Source organism: Chiloscyllium plagiosum, chromosome 4 (genome assembly GCF_004010195.1).
Source record: "Chiloscyllium plagiosum isolate BGI_BamShark_2017 chromosome 4, ASM401019v2, whole genome shotgun sequence".
Taxonomy (NCBI): Eukaryota; Metazoa; Chordata; class Chondrichthyes; order Orectolobiformes; family Hemiscylliidae; genus Chiloscyllium; species Chiloscyllium plagiosum.
This window is the reverse complement of record NC_057713.1, coordinates 14599715-14622838: the sequence shown is the minus strand read 5'-3', so window position 1 is coordinate 14622838 and position 23124 is coordinate 14599715. Positions and strand designations below refer to the sequence as shown.

At 40.9% G+C, this 23124-nt stretch overlaps 1 protein-coding gene across 1 annotated transcript in view; it reads right to left on the bottom strand.

The window, feature by feature from the left end:
- The window catches only part of LOC122548766 (piezo-type mechanosensitive ion channel component 2), a 746345-nt gene that overhangs the window by 82655 nt on the left and 640566 nt on the right, over positions 1–23124 (bottom strand). Inside the window, exons 38-39 of the mRNA XM_043687533.1 lie at positions 18331–18497; positions 7981–8180 (exon numbers count right to left, since the gene is read on the bottom strand). Of these exons, the coding sequence (XP_043543468.1) occupies positions 7981–8180; positions 18331–18497 (367 nt within the window). The remainder of the gene's footprint in view (positions 1–7980; positions 8181–18330; positions 18498–23124) is intronic.

Here is a 23124-nt window from a genome sequence, read left to right as displayed (position 1 = left end):
TTGGAATATTGCGTGCAATTCTGGTTTCCTTCCTATCGGAAAGATGTTGTGAAACTTGAAAAGGTTCAGAAAAGATTTACAAGGATGTTGCCAGGGTTGGAGGATGTGAGCCATAGGGAGACGCTGCACAGGCTGGGGTTGTTTTCTCTGGAGCATCGGAGGTTGAGGGGTGATCTTATAGAGGTTTACAAAATTGAGGGGCATGTATAGGATAAATAGACAAAGTCTTTTCCCTTGGGTCAGGGAGTCCAGAACTAGAGGGCATAGGTTTAGGGTGAGAGGGGAAAGAAAGAAAAGAGACCTAAGGGGCAACCTTTTCACACAGAGAGTGGTATGTGTATGGAATGAGCTGCCAGAGGAAGTGGTGGAGGCTGGTACAATTGCAACATTTAAAAGACATTTAGATGGGTATATGTGTAGGAAGGGTTTGGAGGATTATGGGCCGGTTGCTGACAGGTGGGACTAGATTGGGTTGGGATATCTGGTCAGCATGGACGGGTTGGACTGAAGGGTCTGTTTTCATGCTGTACATATCCAAGACTCTATGAATGTTGAAGGCATTAGGAAAGGTAGATACGATGGTTAAGATGACATTAGGGATACTTGTCTTTATTACTCAAAGCATTGAATAGAACAGCAGAGAGGTTAAGTTGTATAAAATGTTAGTTAGGCCACAGCTAGAGTACGCTTACAGTTTTGATTGTGCATTATAGGGAGGCTGTGATTGCAGCAGAGAAGGTGCAGAGGAACTTCACCAGGAAGTTGCCTTGGCTAGAACGTTTCAGTCAAGAGAAGGTTGGGGTTGTTTTCCTTCATGAAGAGGAGTCTGAGAGATGATGTCATTGAGTGTATTGTGAGGGACATAGATATGGTAAGTAGGAAGAAACATTTTCCCTTAGTAGAGGTGTGAATAATCAGGGGCATAGATTTATGGTGTTTGAAACTCACTACCTGAAAGGGTGGTAGAGTCAGGAACACTCAAAACTATTTAAGAAGTATTTAAAATGAGGAAGAAACATTTTCCCTTAGTAGAGGTGTGAATAATCAGGGGCATAGATTTATGGTGTTTGAAACTCACTACCTGAAAGGGTGGTAGAGTCAGGAACACTCAAAACTATTTAAGAAGTATTTAAAATGCCTCAGCATACAGGCCAACTGATAGAAAATTAGATCATAGCAGATAAGCACCTATTTCTGCAATGTAAAACTTCATAACTAGAAAGACAATGGTGACAGACGTAGGGGAACAATATCACCTGCAAGTTCTTCTCCAAGCCACTCACCATCCTGACTTTAAAATATATTACTGTTCTTTTAGTATTATTGATCCTGGATGCCACTTTTGAACAAACTGAAGCTGTTCCACTCCCCACTGCCTTCTTGGGGGGCATCAAAGGATGGATATTTAATGCTTCTCATTCCATAAATGAACAATAAAAAAATTAATTTTTGGACTTTTGCACAATTAGCTCAGCACTATTACTGTCTTCTCAGAGACAGAAAATCATGTGTCACAGAATGGCATATGAATTTAGCAACAATAGCAAACCTGATGGTTGTTTGTAAATCATTTCAGCTTTGATTATGTAAGCAAACAGCAAATCCATGCTTGGAAACAAATTAGTTTTCTATCCTCATCAATATAACATGCATAGGAAATACTTATTTTCACTGTAGGAACTGTGCAGACTTGATAATTGATAGTTAACAAACTAAGCTACCTAAATATATTCAGTATTAAGAATGATGCTCCCAATTCCCATTAAAACAAAGTTTCAACCTGCTTCCCATCACTATCCATTATGGAGTCTCAAGTCCTGAAAAGTTACATTTTATAGTTCAACTCTTACATTTCCAATTAACTGACTTGTGATAGTTTCCTTGTTGTAGTGCGAGAACCGTCATTGAGTTTTCATTTCTTTTCAAATCAAGTTTTGGTTTGGAGTTGTGAACTTTCAGCTAAGAAGTCTGTATAGTCTTCTTGTAATTTAAGGCTATCATCCTCACTATTTACCATTCCACCATTTTTTGTATCATCTGCAAACTTTTGAAAGGTAACTTTTGGACTGCGTACAACAGCTTGTGTTTATAAAAAAGAACAAACAAGCTGTTATTTGTATTTTTGAGGCCAGGTTTGAAAGTTTATTACAACTTGTTTCTTGCTAAAAAGTGTTCTATAGATGCTTTGACTCCAAAGAGACCTAAACAGATGTCAGATGCTGAATGTTAACTGATATCTCATGGAGAGGCAGTTAGTCTGGCAGAGACAGATCAAAGTTTGAACTAGGGTTTTGAACTCTGTTTAGGTCAGATGGTTTAGGTCAGCTACAAGATAGGAGTTTGGTTGCTACTGGTTGTCCTCTCATTATCAAACTATTGAAAATTCACTTCGAAGAATCTCAGTTATAAGAATTAAATTATTATTCCTCAGAACCTACTGGAAATTATCCATGCATCAGTGTTTTCAGAAAACAGGCAGTATATAATTCCATATGCTGAATCGTGAGGATTGCTCAAGTCGGTTAGTTACATCACCTCTATTTTTCTCTTTTGATTTATCCCTTAACTATACCTGTTTGTCTGTCTGTCTTTGTGTGAGAGTGGGGGCTAGAATTAAAAAGGTTTGAGTTTAAATCTTAAAAATTAATTAGATTACCTCATTGTTTAACTTTGCCCTGTTAAAGTTATTGTGTTGTTAAGAAATTCTTAATACTTTTGTTTGGCCTATAAACCCGGGGCTTGGTATCAGTTATTCACAAAATCTGTTCAGGTTTTTCAAAACGTCTGGTTAGGAACCATTGGGGTCAATTGTGAGGGTTATTGAATATTTCAATTTTACTATGTTGTGAACATAGGGAAATGAACGATAATGTCACAGGGTGGCACAATCAGCCACCTCATTTATGGGGAAACTATTGGAAGCAATTCTGAGGGACAGAACATAATCTGCAATTGGAAAGGCTGGGATTAATCAAGAACAGTCAGCATAGTTTTGTTAAGGGTAGATCATGCCTGACAAACTTGCTTGAATTTTTGGAAGAGGTGAATAGGTGTGTAGATGAGGGCAATGCTTTTGAGGTGGTCTACTTGGACTTTGGCAAGGCTTTGGATATGTCTTATATAGGAAACTGATCGCAAAGACAAGAGCCCATGGTATCCAAGGAAATTTGGAAAACTAGATCCACAATTGACCAAGTGGTGGGAAGCAGAGGGTAATGGTCAAGGGGTGTTTTTCTAACTGGATGCCTGTCCGGTGAGGTTCCACAGGGATCCATGGTGGGAATCTTGCTGTTTGTGGTTTATATAAATGATTTAGGCTTGAATATAAGAGTGTTAATCAGTAAGTTTTCAGATGATCCAAAAATGGTGGAATGGTAAATAGTGAGGAGGATAGCCTGAGATTACAGAAGGATATACAGAGCTCGTCAGATGGACTGATCAATGGCAAATGAATTTTTAAAATTTATTCGTTTTGTGGAATGTGGGCATCACAGACTGGCCAGCATTTATTGCCCACTCCTAGTTGCCCTTGAGAAAATGGTGGTGAACTGCTCCAGTTTACCTGCTGTGGATTTACTTACAATACCACTAGGGAGGGAATTCTGGGATTTTGACCCAGCAAATGAGGAGGAACAGCAATGTATTTCCAAGTCAGAATGGTGAGTGGCTTGGAGGTAAACCTGAAGATGGTGGTGTTCCCATAATCTGCTGCTCTTGTCCTTCAAGATGGAAGTAGTTGTGAGTTTGGAAGGTGTTGTCTGAGGATCTAAAGTGAATTAAACCCAGATAAATGTGAAGTGATGCGCTTGGTAGTACAGACAAAGCAAGGGTACACATGATGAATGGTAGAACCTGGGAAGTACTGAGGATCAGAGGGACCACATGTACAGTGCTCCACTGAGGTAGTGGGTTAGCAGAATAAAGTGGTTAAGAAGGTATGTAGTATGTTTGCCTTTATTAGCTGAGGCCTAGAGTTTAAGAGCAGGTAGCTTATGCTGGAACTGTATAAAATGCTGGTTAGGCCACATCTAGTGTTTTGTGTGCCATTGTGGAAACAACATTATAGGAGGGATGCGCCTGGAAAGGGAGCAGAGGAGATTTACCAAGAGGCTGTCTGTGCTGGAGAGTTTCAGTTATGAAGAGAGATTGGACAGACTGGGATCCTTTTCCTTAGACGAGAGGAGATTGAGAGGGGACATGATTGAGATGTATAAAATTACAAGGGTCATATATAAGATAGACAGTAAAAAAGCCTTTCCCCTTGATGGAGGCGTCACTAATCAGGGGGCATCGGTTTAAGGTAAGGGAAGAAGGTTTAGAAATAACATGAGGAAAATCTTTTTCACTAGGAGGTGATGGGAATCTGGAACTCATTACCTGTAAAGGTGGTAAGGCAGAAACCTTCATAACATTTAAGAAGTATTTGGATGGGTACTTGTGATGTCAAGGCATAAAAGCTTTGGGCCAAGTGCTGGAAAATGGGATTAGAATAGTTAGGTAGTTGTTTTTGACTGGTAGGGATGTAATAGACCAAAAGACATGTTTCTCTGCTTTAGATCTCTATGACTGTATGATTTGATGTGGATTTGTGTTTCTGTGTCATAATAGTATCCTATCCTTGTAACACTGCATTTCCCATGGCTAATCCACCTAACCTACACATCCCTGGACACGATGGGCAATTTAGCATGGCCAATCCACCTAACCTGTACATTTTTCAACTGTGAGAGAAAACTGGAGCACTCAAAGGAAACCCATGCAGCCATGGGGAGAATGTGCAGACTAACCCTTGGCACTGTGAGGCAGCAGGGCTAACCATTGAGTCACTGTGCCACACACATTTTATTTTTGGTAACAATGTAATTATTCTGAAACTTTTCAAGATCTCATTTTGATACATGCCTCTCAGAATAAGGCAAATGTATAAGCAGTGTTTCCTTGACTCATTTGGTCTTGGGGGATTTGGTCTTCACTGTGGATTTCTTTTGCTTCCATTGTCACATTAGATTTTCACTGACATGAATTTCCTTGACACAACATCCTTATTTGACAAGTTAGCAAATGTTACAACTATTTGTAACATTTAGAAGGACAAAGGCAGCAGATGCATGGGAACAGTATCAATTGCATCCATCTCCAAGTCAATACTGTTCTGACTTGAAAATACGTTGTGTTCCCTTAATCTTGTTGGATCAAAATCCTAGAACTCTCTCCTTAAAGTTATGGCTTAAGCCACACCGAAGAAGTTTCAAGAATGTGAATTGCCCACATCTATAGGCTGAGACATTCAGAGCAATTGCAACTTTTTTTTTGGGCATTTTATAGTTTTTTATGCCCTCAATCAGGAGGCAGTGACCTAGTCACGAGTAGTTAGTCAGAGTCCCCAAACTAATGATCTTGGAACATAAGATAAAATCCCACCATGGCATCTTGGAATTAAATAGCTCATCTTACTTCATGATGACCATGAAACCTGCAACAATTGTTGTCAGAACTTAATGGGTTCACTAATGTCCTTTAGGGAAGGAAGTTTGCCATATCTCAATTACCTGCAAGCCTAGACCCACAGCAATGTAGTTGACTCTTAACGAACTTCTGAAATGGTCATTGTTATTGTAAATTAGAATTACTAGTTAGTCTAAATGACTAAACATAACTTCAAATTCTAATTCTGATGAAGGGCCACTAGACTCAAAATACTTATCATTGATTTTCTCTCCACAGATGCTGCCAGACCTGCTGAGTTTCTCCAACAGTTTCTGTCTTTGTGTCAGTTTTCCAGCATCCACAGATCTTTCTTTAATTTTATTAGTCAAATTCTAATGATCTGTTGCTGTTCATGGAAAAAGACCCCATACTGGGTCACAGCTTTTTGGCTCAGAATTAGCAACAGTCCATATACTTAATTATGCAATACCACTTATGGTTTTGTATGTGTACATGTTATGCACATATCCAAAATAGGTTTCAGGGTTTTTTGCATTAGCAGCCCCCATTACAACACTTGTTTGTTCTGAGGCAAACATGCCTGAATTGGTAGCACTCAGGAATACCAAGCCACTTCTACATCCCTGTTAATCCCTGACCAACTCAAGCATTTCCATTTCCCAATCCCTTTTTCTCAGTTAACCGAGGACAGCTGCTGAAAAAGCTGCAATTGATCTTCCAGTCATAGAGTCATACAGGACAGAAACAGGACTTTTGGTCCAACTTGTTCCCGCCAACAAGCTACCCTAAACTGATTTAGTCCCATTTGCCAGCATTCGGCCAATACCCCTCTAAACTCTTCCTATCCATGTACCATCCAGATGCCTTTTAAATGTTGTAATTGTACCCACCTCTACCACTTCCTCTGGTAGTTCATTCCATATATACACCACTTCGGTGTGAAGTTGCTGTGCAGGTCCTTTTTAAATCTTTCCTGGGAAAAAGACCTTGGCTATTCACTCTAGCCATGCTCTTCTAGATTTTATAAAACACTATAAGGCCACCAGTCATCCTCAAATGCTCCATGGAGAAAAGCTCTAGCCTATTCAGCTTCACCCTATAGCTTAAACCCTCCAATCCCGGCAACACCTTTTGTGAACCCTTCCATGTTTAAGAAGATGTATATTAGGTAGACCAGAATTGAACACGGTACTCCAAAAGGGTCTCAGCACTGGTAAACTACCTGCTATTGTCCATGACTTACTGGTTGGCTGATAACAAGGCTTGAGGCTTTAAACCCTGAAATATGAACTCCTACAAACCATGCACCGAACATATGTTGTTAGCAAAAAAAGTAGTCTGAAGACCATTGAGAAACTATAAAACGAATAAAGATTTTTTGGAACTAAAAATGCATGTTATGTATCTGAGCTCAGTTAACTTTTGAGATATACTGCACTATTGTGACAGCCTTCTGCTACTGTTGTACAGAGTTGAAAGCTTTTACACAAGCTCGTGAAACAATTACACACCATCTGATTAAAATGCAATATTTAAAGTGGGTGGAATCTTATTAAGATATTGAGGGTCTCACTTACCAGGTAAAGAGAGATCTATACTGCCTTTTTTGGGCAAGGACTGCTGAGCCACAAGTCAATCAGGCATCGACGTGGCCATTGATTGGCCTTGGCCTTGAATCAAGACCCTAGGTGGAAGTCTTGCTGGCCCCTGAGTGGGCTCTTATGCTCAGCAGTGGCCTGCAACTCTTGTGTTAGCAGCGCCAAAGGGAGGCATAAGCGGCTGCTGATAAAACACTAAGTTTCAGGATCATGGATCAAACCAAGCCACAGGGAGATGGGGAGGTATATTTTTATGATAAACATTTGTGTGAGAAGGGTGTGAGGGCGTAGTCAGTGTGGACTGGTGAGGATCTCACAGACACCCCCTCCCTTTCCTAATCTCGACTCTCTTAACAAGGCAATTGATCTGATCAAGGGCACCCCCCCCCCCCCACCTCTCACGCCTCACCAACCCCCTCCCCTACTCAGACCCTGGTGAAAACCTTTCACAGAGCCATACAAGCTAATTGGCAATAGACTGCAACTGAGAAAAGAACAGCAGCCGCAGGATGCAACACTTCAGTGGCCATTAATGGCCTCAGTTGGAAGAAGCTTGAACATAGCCTTCCTCCTTCAACTCAATTCTGGTTTAGGTGATAAGGCAGAGGGGTTCAAGTATGCCATCATCCCATCTAATTCCTACCTCTCAGCTCACCATCAACGAGACCAAAAGGTCATGCCCAATGTTCCAAATAGTTCAACATTTGAACATTTAAACTCTATTAAAGGACAATCAGGCCAGTTTAAGATCTGCATGATTGCTTAAACACATCATAGAATTTTAAGCATCTTGTAACTGCATGCCAGGTCTAGGTATACTTTGGCGTCACTTAACATCCTCAAAATCTGGTCATGTCAATTGAATCAACTTACATTTTTTTTGTTAGGACAAAAAAAGTAAAATGATAGAAACAGATATTTCTGAAGCAACTACCTGGACAGACTATCACGAGAAACTATAGAATCCGTGCTGTCCATTCTCTCAGCACCGACTTCCTGGTTTCCTTCACGGATAGTTAAAGCAGCACATCTGGCACCATCATCATTTCTATCCAGTCCTGACTCACGTGAATTGTGCATCTTCATCTGGTGCTTGTAATAATTATGGATACTGTCACGACACGGAACATTTCCCTACAGTCAAGTAACACATAAGATGATAATCAATCAACTATGCAGGATCAATTTGCAATGAACAAGTGTGGAGAAATTAAATTTTGGTTAGGAATGGATTATCTTTATGAACTACATTTTTTGAATCTCAAAATGAGATATGAGGCAATTTTATTTGAATAAAGAGACAGAGTTATATATTGGGTTACCCTAATTTTGAGGCATGGGTTTGTGGTTTTTAATGTTCACATGCATGGATGAACTGAGCTGGGAGACATCACATTTAGTACATCCATGTCATGTAAGTGGTTATAGCATTTGGACAAAAAAGTCCCACATTGCTGATTGTCTCTGTGCGCAGCATGACACCCTAATAGCACAGTTCACAAACTACACAATAGGACCAATCCCATCCCTCTTAATGGGAACCTACACAGAAGAACATTGCTGGAACTTAAATAATGACAAATTGAAAACAGGAGCACAGAGATGATTGCAGGCAACATAGAAAATAGGACCAAGAGTAGGCCATTCAGCCCTTGAAGCCTGCTCCAGCATTCAATATGATCACGTCTGATCATTCAACACAGTATCCTGTTCCTTCTTTCTCCCCATATCCTTTGATTCCTTTAGCCCTGAGAACCATTTGTAACTGCTTCTTGAAAAATACAATGTTTTGGCCTCAACCGCTTTCTGTGGCAAAGAATTCCATCGGCTCACCACTCTCTGGATGAATACATTTCTTCTCATCTTCGTCCTAAATGGCCTAGCTCGTTTCCTTAAACTGTGGCAAATGGTTATGGATTCCTGATCACTGAAAACATCCTTCCTGCATTTAACCTGTCCAGTCCTGTTAGAATTTAATTGCTTTCTATAGATCTCCCTTCATTTTTCTAAAATCCTGTGAATATAGTATTGACTGATCCAACATCTCTTCTGAGGTTGTACTGGAGGCATTAATGTTGAGGTTCGGAGAGATGCTACAGTTCCTTGGGGACTAAGAGACCCTCAAGGTCCACAGTCAAAAGTGAGTAGCAGTAGGTAAACAGGAGTGTCAACTCTTGGAACCTGGACTTGAGTTTCTGCAGCAGTGCGACAAGAAATCTAATGATATATCATGGGCTGGTCAAAATTAATCAATCTTTGCATGATATACCATGCCCAATATATCACTAAAGTCTTACACTGCTGCTCTAATCCCAGCTGATACTAATTCTAGAAAAATCAAATTCCAAAGTGAAACATATCATGTTAGGTCCAAAGTTTGATTCTCAGCTGTGGAGATCAATTTCTAAACACATTCACGTGAGACTGCTTTACTAAAACATTAATTAAACAAAATCTGAACTATATTAAATGAGACAAAAATATTTCGAAGATGTGAATATAGGAAGTACGGTTAGTCAGTTTGCAGATGACACCAAAATTGTTGGTGTAGTGGACAGCAAAGAAACTTACCTCAGAATACAACAGGACTTTGATCAGATGGTCCAATGGGCCGAGGAGTGGCAGATGGAGTTTAATTTAGATAAGTGTGAGTTGCTGCATTTTGGAAAGGCAAATCAGAGCAGGACTTATACATTTAATGGTAAGGTCCTGGGGAGTATTGCTGAACAAAGAGAATTTAGAGTAGAGGTTCATAGTTCCTTGGAAGTGGAGTCCCAGGTAGGCAGGATAGTGAAGGAGGCGCTTGGTATGCTTGCTCTTGTCGGTCAGTGCATTGAGCAGAGGAGTTGAAAGGTCATGTTGCGGCTGTATTGGACATTGGTAAGACCACTTTTTAAATACTGTGTGTAGTTCTGGTCTCCCTGCTATAGGAAGGATGTTGTTAAACTTGAAAGAGTTCTGAAAAGATTTTCAAGTAATATTGCCAGGGTTGAAGGGTTTGATCTATAGGGAGAGGCTGAATAAGCTGGGGCTATTTCCCTAGAGTATCAGAGGCTGAGGGGTGACCTTTTAGAGGGGCATGGATAAGGTGAATAGCCAAGGTCTTTTCCTTGGGGTGGGGGAGTTCAAAACTAGAGGGCTTAGGTTGAAGGTGAGAGGGGCAAGATTTAAAAGGGACCGAAGGGGCAACTTTTTCATGCAGAGGGTGGTGCAAGTATGGAATGATCTGCCAGAGGAAATGGCGAAGGCTGGCACAATTACAGCTTCTAAAATGCATTTAGATGGGTATATGAATAAGAAAGATTGAGAGAGATATTGGCCAAATGCAGGCAAATAGGAATAGATTAATTTAGGGGATCTGGTCAGAATAGATGAGTTGGACCGGTGTCTATTTGTGTGCTGTACATGCTCTATGACTCTATTTTATTAAAGACATTAGAAAATCACTCAGCTCCTTTTATTTCAGCATCCTTAGGATCATCCTACCTCAGAAAAGAGTTCCACCATGTCCACACAGGCTAATAGAGTTGAAATCTCACTGGTTAGCACTGCTGCCTCACAGCACCAGGGACCCGGGTTTGATTCCAACCTCGGGCGACTGCCTGTGTGGAGTTTGCATATTCTCCCCGTGTCTGCATGGGTTTCTTCCAGATGCTCCGGCCTCCTCCAAAATCCAAAGATGTGCAGGTTAGGTGAATTGGCCATGCTAAGTTGCCCATTAGTGTTCAGGGATTGTGTGGGTTGCATGCATTAGTCAGGGCTAAATATTGGATAATAGGGTAGGGAAATGGGTCTAGGTGGGATATTCTTTGGAGGGTCAGTGTGGACATGTTGGGCTGAATGGCCTGTTTTCACACTATAGGAATTTTATGTTAGGGTTCTATGTTAGAAATCAACAAACTGTCAGCAAATTTCTGTGCAGTCACTAGCAACTTTGTATAGTATTTCTCCGTGAGACATCTAAACAAGCTGCAAACTAAAATATACTACTGGTTTAATTTCAGTACGTGTTCTCTGACTCCAGTGTCCAGCAGTCCTTCACTGTCTGACATACGCCACATTAACTAACTGGCTTTCCAGATTATTCAATTTTCTCTATCAAGCTCTATAGTTAAAGAAGGCACATCTCCTAATAGTGCAGTGTACCCACTGACATTCCGTAGCTCTATTGCTGAACCGAAGGTAAACAAAGTTACCCCTGCATCTCCTGAATTCTCTAGAGGAGAGTGTTGTCTGCAACATGGGCTGACTACAACAGAACATGTAATATCCAACAGCACTGAAAATTTTGAGGATAATGGGATGTAGTTTATACTCTTTCTCAACTTTCAGCGCATCCTCATCCTGCTGTCTGGCATGATGAGCAAGCCACTGTTGATACAGTCATGCAGCTTGTACTTTTCATCTTAACAATATCTTTGTTTTCAACAATCAGCTCTGAGTTCCTACTTTCACAAGCCCAAGAACTGCTACCAACCCAAACTAGGCAGGACAACAATGAAGTGAGACAAAGAATAAACAAACTGCTGAAGAGGCCCTCTCACTTGATTTAACATTTGCAGTCATCAGCACGGAAACTAGTATACAGTAGGGATCCTTTCATATGGTGAGCCATATGGGCACAAATGGACTGCAGCTCAATTAGGGGTAAAGGATGGTTCATCAGTTCATCAGGAGACAGATTACAGATGGGTTGAACTGCAGAGAATTCAGACGAAGACATTGATGTGGTGCCATATAGAAGAGTATTGATGGGAATGCTGGCTACACTGGTTCTGCTGTCAGGTAGCCTCCCAACACTATCAAAGAACATGAGGATGTCATGCATTATCCTGACTGAAGGTATGGAGCATACATTGGCCATCTACAGCGTCTACTTAATCACCTTGTCATGCTGCGATACTGCGGCTTCTGAATGTGCCCCTCACCTCAGAGATAGAGTCATAGAATCATACAGCACGGAAACCGACCTTTCGGTCCAACCAATCCATGCTGACCATAATCCCAAACTAACTTAGTCTCACCTGCCTGCATTGGCCCATATCCCTTCAAACTTTTTCTATTCATGAACCCATCCAAATGTCTTTTAAATATTGTAATTGTACCCGCATCCACCACTTTCTCTAGAAGTTCATTCCACAAATGAACCATTCTCTTTGTAAAAAACATTGCCCCTCATTTTTATTTTAAATTTTCCCCCTCTCACCTTAAAAATATGACCCCTAGTCTTGAAATCCCCATACTAGGGAAAAGAACACAAGCCATTCACCTTATCTATACCCCTCATGATTTTATAGACCTTAAGAAGGTCACTCGTCAACCTCCTAAGGTTAAGTGAAAATGTCCCAACCTATCCCGCATCTCCTTATAACATAAATCCTTCATTCTTGGCAACATCCTGGCAAATCTCTTCTGAACCCTCTCTAGCTTAATAATATCCTTCTTATAATAGGGTGACCAGAAGTAGACACAGTACTCCAGAACAGCCCTCACCAATGTCTTGTACAAACTCAACATAATGTCCCAACGCCTACACTCAAAGGTCTGAGCAATGAAGGCAATTGTGCTAAATATCTTCTTAACAATCCTATCTACATGTGATGCAAACTTGAAAGAATTATGTACCTGAACCCCTTGATCTCTCTGTTCTACAATACTACCAAAGGCAATACTTTTAATTGCACAAGTTCTGCCTTTGTTTGTTTTACCAAAATGCAATACCTCTCGTTTATCCAAATCAAACTCCATTAGCCACTCCCCGCCCATTGATCCAGTTGATCAAGATCTCTTTGTAATCCTTGGTATATTCTTTACTGTCCACTATACCATTCTGGTGGTTTCCGCAAACTTATTAATCATGCTTTCTTATTCTAATCTAAATCATTTATATAAATAACAAACAAAAGTGGACTCCGCACCGATCTAGATTAGATTACTTACAGTGTGGAAACAGGCCCTTCGGCCCAACAAGTCCACACCGACCCGCCGAAGCGCAACCCACCCATACCCCTATATGTACCCCTTACCTAACACTATGGGCAATTTAGCATGGCCAATTCACCTGACTTACACATCTTTGGACTGTGGGAGGAAACCCCGGAGCACCCGGAGGAAACCCACGCAGACACGGGGAGAAAGTGCAAACTCCACACAGTCAGTTGCCTGAGGTGGGAATTGAACCCGGGTCTCTGGCGCTGTGAGGCAGCAGTGCTAACCACTGTGCCACCGTGCCGCCCATGGTGGAACATCACTGGCCTCCAGTTCAAGAAACAACCTGTGGGAGGAAACCAGAGCACCCAGAGTGGCATAGTGGTTAGCAGTGCTGCCTCACAGCGCCAGAGACCCAGGTTCAATTCCCACCTCAGGCAACTGTCTGTGTGGAGTTTGCACATTCTCCCCGTGTCTGCGTGGGTTTCCTCCGGGTGCTCCGGTTTCCTCTCTTAGTCCAAAAATGTGCAGGTTAGGTGAATTGGCCATGCTAAATTGCCCATAGTGTTAGGTGAAGGGGTAAATGTCAGAGGAATGGGTCTGGGTGGGTTGCTCTTCGGAGGGTCAGTGTGGACTTGTTTGGCTGAAGGGAGAATGCGGGTAAGTGGAGTTGAAATGCCCATCAGCCATGATTGAATGGCGGAGTGGACTCGATGGCCTTACTTCCACTCCTATGTCTTATGGTTTCCATACTGTAAGTTATCTAATCTAATCTTTCATCATCGCTCTCTGTCTCCTGCTATTAATGTATTTCGTACCAATTGGCAAGTTCACTCTGAATCCCATATGAACTAACTTTACTGATTAGTCTGTCAGGTGGAACCTTGTCAAAGACTTTACTAAAGTTCAAGTCTATTGCTCTACCTTCATCAATGTGATGTGATGTCGTGTGATGACAAATGCAACAGAAATTCTACCCTAATAGTTACTCTTATATGGACAAAAGTAACTGTTTCTAGGCTAAACAATTATTAAAGCCAGGCATTTGGTATGTGAATTGCAACATATGATTATCCAGTGCTTGATGTGACTGATGCAGATGACACAGAAGCCTTCTACAGGCTTCTCATCTCCAGACAGAAAAGTGGAATTACCGCTTCAAATAGAACAGGCACGATCTCATGGAATGGCAGAGCAGTCTTGATTGATTGGTACAATATCCTCCAACTCCCCTTATTTATTATGATTCTATGATTGTGACACACAGTTCAATATTAAACAGACTATTTCAAAACTGTATGTACAATGTGGGGTCAGCATTAATTACACTAGCTATACTTCTAAAAACCAATCTACATTTCCTAAAGGCAAGCTGCATTTCAGTTGCAGCAGATATTGGAATTTAATGGGAAAACATTCCAAGTGGTAGGGAATAACTGGAGCCAGAGAGAGAGCGAGGGCTTCAGGTTTTCAGATGTGGACCCCTAAGCCTTCGTACTCAAGCTGGAAAGGAAGAAAGTTATCACCATTCCTCAGGAGGTTCTCTGCACTTATATTGGGAAGGCAGTAGGAAGAGCTAGTATGAGCTCAGTACCAAGTAGTGAGGACCAATATACAATATTGTAAAAAATGTGATTATCTCGAAGTGATTAAAGGCAGTGAATGCAATTTTAAATGCTGCCTCCTAAGAACCATACTGCCAACCATACACACTGCCCAATAATCCACACCTACACAATATAATCTAATCAGCAATCTTTTGGTATCAGGACTCATACCTACCATTCACATGCTCCACTTCAACCTCACACACTTATCATGGCAGCAAACCTCACCTTGCAGTTTTTAGATAGCTATTCAGCTATGACAGACACAACATCTAATCATATATCAACAGCAAGGGACAACAGGCAAACCTACATATTTTCACTCCATTGGAGGAGACAGTTCTTTGTCTTACTGATGCAGCCATCATTGGGACAGTAGAAATCAATGTCACTTAGGTCAATGGGATGATGGTGTGTTCCTACCTTATGCGATTTTTGAAATCCCAATTACCTTTATCCACAATTGGTACGATGTGAAGGATGACAATGGTGGAACCATGCACCTCTTTTTTCCCACTTGCTTACCCTTCCCTCACCTCAACCCTGTCCTTCTATATCATTTCATGTATGCAAAACTTATCACCTAGCCTCCCAGTAGTGTATAAAAATGAAGGCTTAGAGGCATAGCACACCTCTGAGAAAGAGCTGCTACTATATGATTGGACACTTACAACCACCATCTTAGATACTGGCACTGCATGCACTGTTGAATACATCAAAGATGCCAGATCTGCATGTGGTGAGCCATCATGCACTACGGCGAGGGGAAAGTTACAGTATGTGTGCCAGCTCCCCAGTGGGCAAGATTAGATGCTGTAGAGAGTTCAGATGGGAACTTAATTCGGTTGGCATACTGGTTCTGCTTCAAAACACAGCATCTTGATTTGGGACTGCATTGCTGTTCCATCACTGTTTCTGAGTCAAACCCGAGAACACCTTTCGTAAAAGCATATTGCATATACCTAACACATGGACTGCAGCTGTCAAGTCAAAGAAATCTACAGTACAAAAAGGCCCTTTGGCCCATCATGTCTGTGCTAGTCAAAAACAACCACCTAACTATTTTGAATTTCCAGCACTGGTCCCACATATGCCTTGACATTGCAAGTGTACGTCTCTGTTCCGTATACACACTTTTAACCTTCATCTTCAACAGTACTGACTCACCATATCTCAATGTTATCATGTCTGCAGTTTGATTTCATCTTTAGTTTCATTTAACCTCTAAACAAAGTTACTTTCTTTTAGATACTAAAGATAATGAAGTCCAATAATCTGCAAACCAATATCCCTGCAGATCCTTATTTCCCTTCATATCACTCTGACTCCACTCTTTCTTCTAATCTGACCTTTTGCTACATATTACATCGAATGTTCCACTTTCTGACAATGAATAGTCTGTCCTTAGCATAGAACTCAGCTTTATCTCCTCACAACTTCTGATCTTGAAATGTCCATTTTGGCCAGCAGTCCTCTCTCTGCTCAGCCAACCCTTAAAACTCTTGCAAGCATTTTCCTTCCACCTGATCCTCTCCTTTTGGTCTCTCACCTTCTTTTGTCTTTTCATTGAGAACTGCCATAATGCTAATTGCTATTTCAATATTTCTGCTCTCGTCATTCAGTCGAAGCCATTTTTCACCAGTTCTGATGAAAGGTCATCAATTTGAAATATTTATTCTGTTTCTTTTTTTGGAACTGTTTCCTGACACAATTATATTTCCAGCATTTTCCATTTTTATGTCAGACTTTGTGGTGAACAGTGAACTGTCATGTTGATGATTTTGCAAATTACAGTCTAAAGGATTTGGTATAGAAATTGAGGGGCACAGTGATCTTAACAGTCATTGGCAGAGTGTCATCATCCTACTCTGCAGCTCAGTCACATTTGAGAAAGTGGTGCAGTTCTGATGCAGTGCAGCTACTTCAAACATTGTTCTGACTGAGGTACAAGTACAAGAAGTGCTCTGAACACCCATGTTAGTAGGCCTCCTACAAAAGGTTTTCCTCCTCCCCTCTGTAGATAGTTTTGTCTTTATGCTGTTGCTGCTCCAATTCCCTTTCATTCCATTGGCCATAGGTTGAGGGCAAATCATATGCTTAGAGGTCTTTCAAATTCACATTTCTTCCAAAGGTCCAGAAATAACTCTGTAATATTCTCCAGCAAAGTACTTACATTTATACTGCACTGCAAAAGAGAGTCAAAAGCAACTCACATGGAAGTTGAGCTTCAAAATATTGCAACGGTATTTCTCCTTCAGGTGAGTACAAAATCAGTTGTGCATGGAGGGTGTTATTATGGTGGGCAAGAACTAAAATGACACATTGCATGCCAAGCCAGCATTCAGGGCAACCTGAAGCTACAATTCATCCCCTCTGCCAGCTTTTGATGCCCAGATGGAATGTCTGAGATGTCACCCTACAAAATGGAAATCATTATTCACTGTGCCAGACATTGGCAAGAACGGATTACCCTCCCTTTATTTGTGTTCTTTCGGCAATAACATGGATTCAAATTCTGTGGCTTTTATGTTTCGAAATATGTAAATGGCTTACCCTGTTTATGCTGGCTAATTCTCAATTAGAGGAAATAAAACAAGAAACATTTCTTTTTAAATTTAATAGATAGTATGATGTTAGATCGTAATTTCAAAATATTGTTATTACTTTTAGATCTAATGTCTGGTTGGGTGGAAAAAGGGTTCAAAACAATTCCTGACTTTTAATCTGATGATAGCCACAAAGGATAATCAGGTACTTGATATAGGCTGCCAGGAAGTTTGGTAGACATATTGGACTCATTTTTTGTTTAAAAAGAATGGAATATCTGAAACAGCAAAGTGAAATTATGAAATAAATAGAATCAAAGGCCTTCATGATCTTGTAAGCTGATGGGTTTTGATGTAATAGTACAAGATACTGTGTGAGCTAACCTGCAGTCCAAAGGCTTAAATAACTCTACTTTCACAGTCTTGTTCAAGACTTTCCCTTCCCACATTGGTCACCTGGATTGCCTCACTGACAGGTGCCATGCCTCAGGGTAGAATCCTGCTGTTAACCACCGATCTGGTTGAAGCCTGCAGATTTCTGTGGCATGCTACAGAGGCCAAAATATGGCCCTAAGATCATCATGAACAAGTAAACAGAGTGATGTTAAACTGATTTTGAACCTGTTTAGTTACTGGTTAAGAATCATCAAATAGACTAATAAGAGATGGTGGCCAACATTCCTGCTTTATTTTTCTTCTGAGTGGACCTCTGAGGTCTGTGCATGGCAGCAACGTCCAGAATAAGAAGTCAATGCTGTGAATGGTATTGGCATACTAATTGCCATGTATGGACCCTTGGAATGACTGCACATCTTGGAGTGAACACTGGGTGTGGTGTTGTGGACGAGTGATGTAAAATCCTGAGCTAAATGTTCTGAGGACATATGTTTGAATTCAAACATGGCAGTTGGTGCAATTTGAATTGAATAATACCTGAAATTAAAATGCTAGCCTAATGGTAGACATGTAACATTGTCAATTATTGTAAAAAATTAACTGGTTTACTAATATCCTTTGGGGATGGACAATTAATTTGGCCTAAGCAAGTGACATGCACATTATGTGAATGAATAAAAAAAAATTGGGTAATAGTCATACATTGGGTATAGTCAGGATATTAGGGTGTAGCATTTTTGAAAACTCAGTTAAAACTTTTAATTCGATAAACACAATTTTCAGAATGATGATTGCAATATACCATACCTTCTTTACTTCTCTCGTAAGCATACATCTTTCTATCCTCAGAACAGTGGATATATCAATGCATTCCTTTGAGATTGAATTTAGCCAGTTTGTAAAACTGTCCACCAGAGCCAAGAAGAGAACCCACGTGAACTTCAGAAGATTAAACACCCGCTTGATAACATTATCTGAGAAACAGGAGGAGAAAGATTATTAGAGATAGATAGATAAGAAACATATGGATGAATTCAGCCTTTCCACCATGGAGTACAAGCAAGGACTTTATAGAGATGGGGCCTCAAGATTTTCTATCCATTGAAATGAATAGAGACTAGGCCAATTAAAATTTAAAGCTGGGATTGGTATTCTTTTGGTTGAAAACAGCATTGAAGGATCTGAGCTAAGACAGGTGGATAGAGTCAAGGTAGAAACCAGTTCTGATCTAAACGAATGCCAGAACAGATTTGAGTTGTCGATGTTCCTCAAATGCGACAATCTAGAATGAGAGGTCATAATTTTAATGGTTAACAGATTTAAAGTAGAGATGAGGAGAAATTACTTCTCCGAAAGAGCTGTGAATCTGTGGAATTCACTACCTCACAGTATGCTGGACGCTAGGACACTGAGTAAATTTAAGGAGGAGATTGACAGATTTTTAATTAGTAATGTATTGAAGAATTGTGGTGAGTGGCTAGGAATTGGAATTGAAGCTGATATGAGATCAGTCATGATCGTATCAAATAGGGTAGCTAACTCAAGAATTGCCTATTTCCGCACATAGTTCTTACGTTCTTGTGAATGGTCAACTCTTGTTCCACTGTAGATAGAAAAAGAGGTATCCTGACCACTATGCATGAATTGAAGATATGCAATCCCTCATCTCAGTCAGGGGAACTAACTCACAAAACACACTCATGCTGCTGTTTTTAAATGTAACTAGGAAACAGGCAACAGCTGGAGTTTAATGTGCACCAGTGCAAGATTGTATGGGACAGTGAATGTGAAATATGTGCAGACGATTGAAGGGTCCCATAACAAAACAATGAATAGGATTTCAGTTCAACTAATACTTCTCTGAGTTATAGAATATACAAAAATATTAATCAGGAATTTCGTTGGAATTTAATGATATCTATTTGAAGGAAGTTATGTCAAACTGCTGCCACTTAATGACCAAGCCAATTTAGAATACTGTCTTATTATTGCAGGTGATGACTTTTCAACAACTGAAATTTCATCCACCCAAAATGTTAACTTTGTTTTTGCTTCCTACTGCCTGACTTGCTAGGGATTTCTAGCATTTTGTCTTCCATAAAGTTTTCATTATCCACATTATTCTATAGTTAGAATACTGCATACAATTTTGTTTATTTAATAACTAAACTACATAAGATATCCCAAAACTATAACAATAAGAAAGATAATGGTCTTACATAGCGGTCCAATATTCCAGTTTGGGTTGAAATCTCTATTCCCAACCAAGATCAAACAACATGTTGCTATATACCTTCCCAGAAATTTTCAGGACAGACTTCCCAGGATTAATTCCAAAGATAGAGGTCAGCAAATAATATAGTAACACACAGTGAACCTTTACAGAAAACATGGTACCAAGTTATAGCATTGCAGGTAGTTCTTCTATAATGTGCATTTTGTAAGTGTGATTTGGCTGTAACACTATTTGTGAATTGCAGATTTTTTTAATTATAAAGCAAACTCCTGTTTGTTGTTGCAAGATTTCACCCCCTGTATTACAAGCTGGCTGTGACTTATTCTGCTGGCGCATCTATTGTAACAGGTTGTTATCTGTGTGTGTGTATTTGATTGCTTCTATCTGCAACTAAAGTAGGGGAAGTGAAGAGTGGAATATTTTGCTGGAATGCTTACTAGGATCATGCATGGAGTTAGGGGATTGGGGCCGAGGGAGCGGGAAAAGAAAGAGAGAGAGAGAGAGAAAAGAGTGGGAGCAAAAGAAGTTGCAAATACAGCGAAGTCCAGTGAGTGTTGAAGAGTAAGCAGGATCTTTTGTTAAACAGAGGCTCAGATACTGGCTATCTGGAGCTTAAACACATGGCGACTTTACAAGAGGTGTATGTCTGTGGAAGGGGGGAGGTGTGAAACTAAGGACGAATCACTGGCAACACTCATCTCTCCCCACCCCACCCATCCCCAAGTTATGCCTGATCCAAGTTTACCCAGTCTCCATTTCAGAAGGGTGGGGGCATGATCTAAGAGTCTCGGCTCCTCATTCTCTCCGAAACCCGAGACACATCAACATTTTCAGCTATTCAGAGCACCCCAGCAGCCCTTTAGCCACCTCCCTCAAAAGAAAGGAGATTTTACTTGTGCAAAAAAAAACTTCCTAAAGTTTCACAAAGTTTAATGGCAGACAGCAGGTAAGTGGGCTAAGTGCAGAATGGAGGTAGTGAGGTCTGCAGATGCTGGAGATCAGAGTTGAGAGTGTTGCTGGAAAAACACAGCAGGTCAGGCAGCATCCGAGGAGCAGAAAAATTGACGTTCCGAGCTGGAAAATGATGAAAGGCTCTGACCAGAAACGTCAATTTTTCTGCTCCTCGGATGCTGCCTGTCCTGCTGTGTTTTTCCAGCAACACACTTTCAACTAAGTGCAGAACAGGCTAAGTGGTAGGAGGGAGATGTGGGGGTAGGGTGGCAGTTAACTGATGGAGGGGCTAGAGTGGTAGCTGGGTAAAAGGGTATGGTACCCAGTGTGTGAAGGAGCAGGGTGGCAAGAGGCTGGGTGAGGGGTAGGGAGCAGGTAGATGCCTGTATGAGAGATCTTTATAACATGGGGTGACCATTGTATGCTGGCCATCACATGGCCCTCAAGATAAAGTTCAGGCCATGGTACATTGAAATCCTCAAGGATAATGCCACTTGTTACAGGCATGAGCAAAACACCGCTATCATAGCCTGAAAACACAGTGCTATAATATTAACATTATTATTCTGAGTGAGACAAGGTGGGCAGGTCAAGACCTATTCAAGGAATAAGGTGGCAGGTACACCTCCTTCTGGAAAGGTAATCCAGAAGAACAAAGCTGATGACTTGGACTTGCCTTCACCAAAAGGTTGATCATCTTTATGGGATAAATAATACCTCATGACCTTCGGCCCACCTTAATTCAGAAGATGTGGACCATAGTTGTCAGTGCATGTGGCCTGACTTTAAAAATAATGTATGAGGCCAAAGAGGAATTTGGCACCAACTTTCTTCAGTCATACAGTCATAGTGATGTACAGCACAGAAACAGACCCTTAGGTCCAACTCGCCAACTCTGACCAGATATCCTAAATTAGTCTAGTCTCATTTGTCAGTATTTGGTGCATTTCCCTCTGAACCCTTCCTATTCATATATCCATCCAGATCCCTTTTAAATGTTGTCTCTGTACCAGCCTCCACCACTTCCTTTGACAGCTCATTCATACACATAACCTTCTGCATGAAAAGGTTACCCCTTGGGTTCTTTTAAAATCTTTCCCCTCTCACCTTAAACTTATGCCCTCTGGTTTTGGATTCCCCACCCCCCTATCCCCACCCCCGGGGAAAAGACCTTGGCTATTTACCCTATCCATGCCCCTCATGATTTTATAAACCTTTATAAGGTCATCCCTCAGCCTCTGACGCTCCAGGGAAAATAGCCCCAGGAGATTCAGCCTCCCCATACCGCTCAAACCCTCCAACCCTGGCAACATCCTTGTAAATCTTTTCTGAACCCTTTCAAGTTTCACATAGCAAAGAGACCAAAATTGCATGGAGTATTCCAATAATGGCCTAACCAATGTTCTGTATAGCTGCAACATGACCTTGCAACTCCTATACTCAGTGCACTGACCAATAAAGGCAAGCATACCAAATGCCTTCTTCACTATCCTGTGACTCCACTTTCAAGGAACTATGAACCTGCACTCCAAGGTCTCTTTGTTCGGCAACACTCCCAGAATCTTACCATTAAATGTAGAAGTCCTGCTAAGATTTGCTTTCCCAAAATGCAGTACTTTGCATTTATCTAAATTAAACTCCATCTGCTACTCCTTGGTCCATTGACCCATCTAATCAAGATTCCATAGTACTCTGAGGTAACTTTCTTAGCTGTCCACTACACCTCCAATTTTGGTGTCACCTACAAACTTACGAACACTACCTCCTATGTTCATATCCAAATCATTTGCATAAAAGACAAAAAGCAGTGGACCCGCTCGCAAACCTCCAGACTGAAAAGCAATCCTCCAACATTACCCTCTATCCTCTACCTGCGAGCCAGTTCTGCATCCAAACAGCTACTTCTCACTCTATTCCATGTGATCTAACCTTGCTAACCAGTCTATCATGAGGAACCTTGTCAAACGCCTCAGTGAAGTCCATATAGATCATGCCCACAACTCTGCCCTCATCAGTCCTCTTTGTTACTTCTTCAAAAAACTCAATGAAGTTTGTGTGACATGATTCCTCATGCACAAAGCCGTGTTGACTATCCCTAATCAGTCCTTGTCTTTCCAAATATGTGTAAATCCTGTCCCTCAGGATTCCCTCCAACAACTTGCCCACCACCGATCTCAAGCTGTTATGAAGCTGTGGGTGTATTTAAGAGAGTGAAGGACTTGGCAGGTACACTGAGTACTGGAGAATTTACAAAGTAATATTTAATTAAGAATAAACAGCACTTGCTGAGTTGTTATGAGAAAAAAGCACAAATTCAAATTCGGCCAATCAGTTTAAATTATACCCCAAAAAATATCAAACTCCAATCCAATTTGAATTGACTATATTGACAATCTTAAAAGCCAATGACAAAG